The sequence below is a fragment of the Temnothorax americanus genome, unplaced genomic scaffold, assembly GCF_048541705.1.
Source record: "Temnothorax americanus isolate GAGA-0224 unplaced genomic scaffold, ASM4854170v1 Scaffold96, whole genome shotgun sequence".
NCBI classification, from domain to species: Eukaryota; Metazoa; Arthropoda; class Insecta; order Hymenoptera; family Formicidae; genus Temnothorax; species Temnothorax americanus.
The window spans coordinates 285,092-293,908 of NW_027509819.1; the positions used below are offsets into that span (position 1 = coordinate 285,092).

Genomic DNA, 8,817 nt, shown 5'->3' on the forward strand with positions numbered 1-8,817 from the left:
GACAGTGAAGACAGAGAGGGTGAGAATGAGGGAAGGGTAGTGAAGAAAAGGCGGAAGGAAGTGAAGGGGGAGAGGAGAGGATAAGGGGCATGATAGGGAAAGTTTCGAAGAAGATTGAAGAAAGGGTTAGAGGAAGGGGAAAAAAGGAGTAGGCGAAGGCAAAAAAGGAAAGGGTAAAAGATAGGAGTTGAAAAGTTTACGGTAGGAGGAAGAAACTAAAGGGGAAGGAGGAGAGAGGTGAGGGTTACGCACACCACGCATACTCACCAAACACGCGCGGAGGATAGAGGAGACGAGGAGGAGGAGAAGAAAAGAGAGACGGAAGAGCGGGCAGAAAGCGGAAGCAGAGAGCGGAGAAACGGGACAGGAAGGTGAACGAGGTGAAGCAAGAGCAGGGAAGAAGGAAGGAGAGGAAGCAGAAAGAGAGAAGGAGTTTGAAGGGCGAAGGAAGGGAAAGGAAAGGAAAGGAGGGAAGGAGAACAGAGAGGGGGGAGCGGGAACGAACGGGAGGATGGAAGAGAGACAGGCGAGCGGGGAGGGGGAAGGGAAAGTAGTGAGGCAGGAGGAGACGAAGAACAGGAGGGCAGCTTTGGAGGGGTGAGTGGAGGAGGACCGAGACGGCGCCGGGTGTTAGGTGCCAAGCGGGGTGGCATTACGGCGAGACGTCGAGGCGGCGGTTAAAGACGAAGGGGATATCTATGGAGAAAGCTGGTCTGTCTGTCTATTTGGGGTAGAATAAAAGGGGGTTTCCTCAAGAGAAGGGAGAAAGGAGAGGGTTAAGATAGTGGGTTGTAAGGAGAGATCTAAGAAATTTTTTGTGTGCAGAATTGGAGCAGAACAAAGAGATGGTAGGATGCGAAGAGGAGCCGGATAGGAAGCGAAGGAGGCAAGGTGAGAGGCGGCTGAGGAGAAAAAGAGTGCAGATAGGGTGCAGAGAGCATGTCGCGCGAGGAAGTGGCAGATGGAAGTAGGGTGGACAGGGAGGACATAAGGAATATGGGAGTATGAAACGTGAAAGGGAGGGAAGTAATGTAATGTGTAAAGGGTCGTTATGGCCAGGTCGGGATAGAAATGAGATTCATGTAAAGGGTTGGGTACGTCCCTGCAAAACGCTATGTGCATGTAAAGGGTTGGGAACGTCCCTTCAAAACGCCTTGCAACCCTGAGGGGAGTCAATAAACATATCTATCTACTAAACTGCTGCTCGCTGCTGCTGCACTTCACTGCCCATGAAATCTCACCTTTAAACGTAGGCTGTAGGATTAAGGTTTCCTTACGCCCAAGTGCTATAATGGCGTATATCATATATAATATAGGAACAGGGAACAGAAATCAGAAACCTTGTATGGACACAGGCAACAGGCACAGAATTTCCAGCGTGACGGAAATTCTATGTCTATTATTGCCTGTGTCATTGTCTATTTTGCACTGATACAGCCCCAGAGATCACAAAGATGTCTAAAAAATTACTATAAGATGACGAATTTTCGGTATAGATATATTTTCGTTAGAGCTTAGAGTCGACTAAAAGATGGCTAAAAGATGGCTAATGTCCCACTAAATGCCGCCTACACAGAACAAAAAGCTTTAATAGACGTCCACTAGACGTCCATCATAGAGATTAAAAACCTCCATTAGACATCTATGTAACTTCCCATGGACGTCTACTAGACATCCATAGTTCCGCATTTCACACCTCCATTCGACCTCTATTAGACGTATTGATAGATCTCTTTTAGACATTGTATAGATTAACCATAGATGTTTAATGGAGCTTTGGTGGATAATTAAAATATGTTAACTAAACGTTTTATAGATTCTTTATGGATACGCCTCAAAAGATATCCCAAAATCATCCAAAATGTGTCCAGGATGTCCTGAGGAGTTTTATAGGATGTACTCAGGATATCCTGCGATATTCCTCAAGATATCCTTGACATGCGTAGGATGATTTTAGGATTTTTTATGCTATTTAAGTGTAGTGGACATTTATGAAAAATATATAATTTATTACGGTACTTAACATTCTGAAATTACTTTAAGTATTTTACAACAATTAATAAAGTCAAATAAAATATTCATATAAAATATTTACAACAATACATGTTGTCCTGGATGTCCTTCGGATTTTTCGAGGATGTTATTGGCTATCTGGAAAACAACTAAATATCCTGAAAATATCCCAGGACATCCTGGACATGTTAAGGACGGTCCTGAGGACATCCTGGACATATTCAGGACGTCTTGTGCTATCTAAGTCCCTGTTCCTGTTGCCTGTATCTTTGTATTGCGCATCCAGCTTTAAGTAGAACGCACCTCTAAGGGTGCATTTCCATGGAGAAAGAAATAGTGGAACGGAATTAAAACGAAATTCCTTTCATTAGCTAATATCCCATTTTGAGAGCCTCCACCTGAAGATTAGCCAATTAGGGCGATTCTGTTTTAGTTCCGTTCCGCTATTTCTCTCTCTATGGAGATGCAGCCTAAAGACTCTATACCACCATGTTGGAAAGAAAACTGGTGTGCTCTTGCACATTTTTCTCTAATAACCAATGAGTGCGCTGGAACAAACAGGAAACATTGAGGATATTAGCCAATAGAAGGCCATGTATATAAAGAATATCTATTATATCCAACATGGCGCTCGCTTGTTCTAGTCGCGACGTCTGCGCATCCCTCTAACGAACAGACCTTGTTTCCTTCCATCATGGCTGGATTCGGGGAGCGCGCTATTAGCGCTATTTGCTTGTTCTATCCTTGTTTTACACCTGATGAGCGATAAAGACAGAATGATGCAATAGCGCTAAAGGCAGCTAATAGCGCGCTCCTCGAATGCAGCCCATATCTACCACCGTGCCTTTTGCCGCGTTATTACATAACCTTGAATAACAATTGTGTTTAACCAGTTAATAATGTTCCTCGATAAGTGTTTTCAATAGTCTCCATAGTTCTCAATCTTACATGTAATCAGGTAAGATAATTTGTTTTGATTAGTAGATTTTAATTTTAAGCTACAGGTTCAACTACCTTTCAGGAAAAAAAAAGAAATCAGAAATGTCGAGCGACGAAAATATAGCTCATCGGCTAATCCAAATCGCAGCTAATGCATCAAATCAATCAACATTAGAAGAGAGAAATTTTTCTTCATTGATTCAATCAACAAGGAGAAATTTTAGAAGACAGGAATTAACATCCACCCCTCGCAGAGGTCGAAAGAGGCAGAGAACTTTCAAAAAAAAGTCGTGTTAATGAAGCTGTCGAACGCCGATTTTTTCCCATCAAAGCCGGAACTAAAATTTTTAAAGCAAAGAGGACTAGGTATTTATGGTAAAATGTTTATTGTTTCGTTTGAAGAAACAATAAACATATACTATTGAAAAGAATGCGTTGTGTCATGATTCTAAAAACTTGTTATATCTAGGTGAAGCGAATACATTACTCGAGATACAAAGAGACAGTTCTTGCGAGGAAATCAAGACGAGCATAATTATCCTTTTTCATCCGCACATTCAGCATATGTTGCGAATGTGCGGAATTGTGATAGCAAGAATGCAACAAAATAAAAAAATTATTCGCATCAGTTTTGACAATGGATCTGACTTGGAGACCGAAATAGGACAAAGTAAAATAGTGGTATTACCACTGAAAGATTTTCCAAACGATTTGCCAATTCTTGCAGATGAAGATTTTGTTCCTCGTCCATCATCGCACACTAATTCCATTCTATCACCAACTCGTGCTTCAATCGTAAATCAAACGAGAGATCTCGCACGGAATGTGAATAATCCAGAACAAAGTTCACCTTCAACATTGTCCAATTCGCTCTGTGCGTTTGGTTGGAGGGGATAACACGAGCTACGAAAGCGCTCGGGTGAGAGAATAGTGAACTCAGGGTGGAATATTTTCCTATTCAACTAGACGTATTATTATTAAAAATGGGTCATCGTAGTTGTTGCGTCATTTTTCACTTTTTAATACTGACATTTTTTAAATATATTTAATTAACAGTAGTTATTATTTATTGTTTTCTGATATAAAAAATAGGAGTTCCAGTAATTAAAGTGACATAAATACCGCTGTGCAGTCAACCTCCAATTATATAGTAACAATCATAGATTATGCGCGTATAGCAATTTTTATTTACCGAAATTATTAACAGTAAAATGTAAAAAAATACACTGCATCTATTGCACAAGAAGCTTTGGTAATAATCAACATATAATAATAAACATATCTCATATCTCATCGTTGTTTCCACTTTTATTGCATGGCGATAGCGGTAGATGGCGCTGAAACGCACGGAGCGAATACCACTCTTCGCGAACGCCGTCATTCGACAAGGACATGGCGACAAAGGATTGAAGAAATAAACGAAGAGAATTTAGATGAGGATGACGATGATCATTTGTGTATGCAAACATTATTTGTCTTGTAAGATGTTCTTATAGCGAAAAGGGATAGTTTTCAAAAATTCATAAATATATACTATTTAATCACCAGCAAATAATGATTTATTACAGTAACGCGTAGGTAAAAACCAAAATTTATTTTTTTTAGGTCTCGCCGAAGAGTTTGATCCAGCAAATAATTTTGTTTCATTCCCATCTCTACCTGAAAACGCAGAAACTGCAACCATCGATATCTCCAGAACCAATTGTGTCAATGAACTGATGAGTCTTTATGCGGACGAGCAACTTCTGAGCAAAAATTTAAGCGTGAAATTTATCGGCGAAATAGGAATTGATGGCGGTGGCCTCACGAAAGAATTATTTAACATCTTTTTTGACAAATGCTCGAGCACGTTTTTTCAAGGTGAAGATTGTCTCGTTCCGTACTTGCCATTAAACAAACGGAGCGAACAAGACAAATTCATTACAATTGGACGGATTCTCGAACACATGTTGATTTTAACTAACAGTATTCCAGCAAAATTATCGAGGATTACTTTAACATTGATCGGAAAGTCTGATGCCAATATTGATCCTACAATACTATTGCAGGAATTAATGAATTATGTAAATCCATATTTAAGAAAAATTCTTCAAAAAGGTCAAAGAAATTTCTCATCTCTGACAGAAAAAGAACAGGAAGTTATTGGGGACTTTTTCCAATCAAATAAATTTTTCGCAAAAGCCAACTCTGAAACTTTTTCAGAGCAATTACAAGTAATTGCTACCGAATTGTTGGTCGACATCCCGCGGAAATTAATTGACAAACTTCGTCAGGGTGTACAACCAGAAAAATATCCCGATTTTTGGGGACGTTGCGATTTTACAGTTTTTTTAGATATGCAAGTACCTACTCCGACCAAAGTCGTCAATTGCTTAGTCACCGACCCTTATCTTACAAATGAAGAAAATGAGGTGCTACATTATTTGATTATGTACATCAACTGTCTTGATAAAGACAATTTACTAAAGTTTATATTTTTAGTAACAGCTTCGTATCAAATGCCAAATGTTATTAATATTAAGTTTAATGACTTTGTTGGATTGAGCCAAAGACCTATATTCACCACATGTACGGATACATTAATTTTGCCAAAAACTTACGTAAATTATAACGAGTTAAAAAATGATTTAAACATTTGTTTGCATACTGAAGAAGTCAAAGAGTATACGTCATATTGATGTTTAAATTTCTTTTAGTTTGTTAAATCAAAATGAGCTAAATATTCAGTTTCATTTTTAAACTACGTACATGTGCGATTAGACGGTAAACAGTACAAAAGATAAATGTGATATATGTTGATAAGTTGACTGATTTTTACTGTGGCAATTTTGAAGGAATAGTACATACTCATGTAAACGTGCAAGAAAAAAGAAAAAGTTATTTTAAGTTATGTATGAGGTTTATGAAGTTTTTTAATAATGTTCCTGCTACTAGTATTATTACCATTAATTATTACAACATTCGTTTTGTTATGACATTCATTTATTTTATTATTATCAAAGAGGAAAAGTCATTTTAAGTTATGTATGGAATTATGAAGCAATGACATTCGTTTATTTTATTACATACAGACATACAACAATTACACAAACAGTGTTAAAATACAACATATTTTCTTACGCAATTGTACCAAACAATAAGATGTACGAAGTGAGAATAATAAAAATTTGAAGAATATCTATTCAACGAATTCAATGTTCCCTTTAATTTATGAGGAAAAAACTGATGAAAACTTAAACGATAGAATGTAAGTTTTTATGAGTGAATTTTATTGGTCACTGATAGATTAACAAAACTTATAAATGTACATTTTACTTGCGTCGATAAGGTAGAGAAATCAACTCATCAATAAATTTACACATAATGTGTACTTCTCGCGATCTGATTTATCCAAAGCTATGACATTTTCCAGATGCATTTTTTGTACTTCATTTAGGTCTAAACATGCAGTAAAATTCGATGAAAGGGAATCAGTATTGTCACGATTTACTATAGGAGTAGAAACATCTACTCCTAATATTCTCAAGGACTCAGAAAGTCTTTCGTGTAAATTCATATTAGTTTCGAAAACATCCTGAACTGCGGTCGAAGTTGTATTATAATTTTGCAACATTCCTTCGAGCCACAGTTGACGCGGTGAGCGATTATTTTCTGTTCTCAAATTATGAACATTCCATGCAGACTGGAATGATATCAGTCGTCTATCAATAACCTTCTTATATACATACTGTACACAAAACCTGTGCACAAGATTATTCACATCCATAATATTGTCGTTCTCCAGAGCATATAATTCAGAATAAACGGAGTCACACACTTCTTTAAAAACGTCAACCCATAATCTTTCTATTCTCTGATTATGTACGGATTTTCCAGTAATGTGACTTCCCCTATTCAAGCCACGAATCGTATTCATCAAAAAAGCCACGAGAATGTTTTCATAACCATGATCTGACCGTACTCGTGACGGTAATCCATAGCTGCCTACGGCTTCTGCAAACAAAGTCACGACAGGTTCGGCTTGAATAGAAGTCTTGCATGCCAAATAAATTATCAGCCGAGAGTATCCGTCAATACAGCCATGAATTACGAAGCCCCATCTATAAAAGAAAACATATATTTACAAACGTTTTTAGAAACCAAGGCAATAAAATATATTCGTACATACCTGGAGAGCTTCAGATGTGCATCCATATGCCACAGAGAGTTTGGTGTTGGTACCTTATAAGTTCTCCTCTTGATTGATTGACTCCATCTACTCGCTGTTCCTATGGGATCGATTTCATTTAAAGCTTGTCTCACTTTATATCTTTGTACATGAAAACCTGCTGCTTTTAAATATGCTTGTACCATCTGTAAATGAACATAATGTAAATAAAAATAAGAATAATATGTTTAGACGCATTTGGAATCTTACCGTTTGTCCAGCGTTTGGATGCTCTTCGTGGATTTTTACAATTTCTAATTTTAAGTCATCGTCAGAAATTTGAGCATATCGTGCACGTATAGGCATATTTAAAGAATATAACTTCTGATAAACAGTTTTTTTCGAACATCCAAGATGCTTCGCCATTTCACTTACTGTCCATCCGTCATCATACAGCATTTTTAGTTGACCTTGATTTATTTGGACGGTGGGACGCCCTGGTCCTTTAAATAAATTTTCAAGTTACAAATTAGAGCAAGTAAGTTAATAACTTCGGAAAGAAAGTTATTCTAAAACGTTTTACCATTGAAAATTTACTAAACATTTCAAATCTGATTCAAATAAATTTTGAAGTAATAATAAAAAAATCACCATTCAAGTTAACTCTCGGAGCTACGTAGGCCCTTGTTTGTTGTCGATCATTTTTGATAAGTAGTAAGGCTTCGATTGCTTCTTTCAATTGGTTGTATGTTTCTTCTGATATCGCTGTAGATATCCTTTGTAAATTTTGCTGAGCAACAGGAAGCAAATGTTGCTCTATATTTCCATCATATTGATAAGACCTCACTGCTTCACTAAGGATTTTTCTAATTCTACGAAGTGTACGCACGACGTGTACGTCTACACGATTTTCCATTTCGCTGAAACATATTATGATGTTTTAATTTTCAATCAATATCTGTCGCTATATCAACAATAAAAATGTGTTCTTTGCTTCCTGTTTTTTGCTCTTAACTTCTTTGCGACTATCTCATATTTCGCAATTCCGTCGCGTAACGTGATGTTTCTTGTCTCTTCTGAAGTTCGTCAATTTTCATCTTGAGCGACAGAGAACAAAAAACATTGCGTTACGCGACGGAATTGCAAAATACGAGATAAGTCGCAAAGAGGTTAAGAGCAGAAAACAGGAAGCAAAGAGCACATTGTAGATCAGCCTTAAATGTAGACTTGTTTGTCTGATAAACGACAATTATTACGCTTTTCTGGTAATTTCAGAACTTATAAATAAGTCACAGAAAAAACAAGAAACCCAATCATTTGACTATTGACATGGCATAATAATAATAATAATAACAGTGTACACTTACCGATAAATTGCATCAAGTTAAAACTTACAAATAATTGAATTATTCAATAACACAAACTCGTCTCCAAGAACACAATACACAGTTTGTACGGCGACTATTATATAAGTAATGTAAAAACGTGGGGAAAGTAACGTGCACAAATGTAAACGCTAGGGCTGTATAGAATCATGTCCTGTAGCCACTTTTATTATCAGTGTTGCGAACGTTATTGTCTCAAGTTCCCAGAGTTCACAAAAATTATGTACACACGTACGGCGTCAGAAATGCCTTTACACCAAAATGGCTACTATTGGGGCACATCAGCCATTTTGGTGTAAAGGCATTTTTGACGCCGTGTGTACATAATAAAAA

General features: G+C 37.3%; 2 protein-coding genes across 3 annotated transcripts; one reads left to right on the forward strand and one right to left on the reverse strand.

Moving 5' to 3' along the window:
• Positions 1–698: 698 nt before the first annotated feature.
• Positions 699–6,142, forward strand: LOC143908460 (uncharacterized). The gene is made up of 6 exons (XM_077426126.1): positions 699–711; positions 826–891; positions 3,422–3,747; positions 3,856–3,871; positions 4,278–4,409; positions 4,558–6,142. Exons 1-6 carry the CDS (start codon positions 699–701, stop codon positions 5,628–5,630), a joined length of 1,626 nt encoding a protein of 541 aa, XP_077282252.1. The 3' UTR covers positions 5,631–6,142.
• Positions 6,143–6,287: 145 nt separating this feature from the next.
• On the reverse strand, positions 6,288–8,609 carry LOC143908470 (uncharacterized). 2 transcript variants are annotated; one of them, XM_077426148.1, is made up of 5 exons: positions 8,467–8,609; positions 7,751–8,019; positions 7,370–7,602; positions 7,121–7,305; positions 6,288–7,052 (listed from the first exon to the last, which is right to left on the reverse strand). In XM_077426148.1, the coding sequence occupies exons 2-5, from the start codon at positions 8,013–8,015 to the stop codon at positions 6,290–6,292; spliced, it is 1,446 nt and encodes a 481-aa protein (XP_077282274.1). In that variant the 5' UTR covers positions 8,016–8,019; positions 8,467–8,609; the 3' UTR covers positions 6,288–6,289. The 2 variants fall into 2 exon arrangements, with proteins under 2 accessions (XP_077282274.1, XP_077282273.1); XM_077426147.1 differs by having other exon boundaries at positions 7,751–8,609.
• Between the last annotated feature and the right edge of the window lie 208 nt (positions 8,610–8,817).

Coding starts and splice junctions, on each gene's coding strand:
- LOC143908460 (XM_077426126.1), top strand. Junction 892..3,421: donor TAGGAAGCGAAGGAGGCAAG/GTGAGAGGCGGC, acceptor TGTTATATCTAG/GTGAAGCGAATACATTACTC. Junction 4,410..4,557: donor GGATGACGATGATCATTTGT/GTATGCAAACAT, acceptor TATTTTTTTTAG/GTCTCGCCGAAGAGTTTGAT.
- LOC143908470 (XM_077426148.1), bottom strand. CDS start 8,015: ATGGAAAATCGTGTAGACGTACACGTCGTGCGTACACTTCGTAGAATT. Junction 7,306..7,369: donor ATCCAAACGCTGGACAAACG/GTAAGATTCCAA, acceptor GTTCATTTACAG/ATGGTACAAGCATATTTAAA. Junction 7,053..7,120: donor GCACATCTGAAGCTCTCCAG/GTATGTACGAAT, acceptor TTTCTTTTATAG/ATGGGGCTTCGTAATTCATG.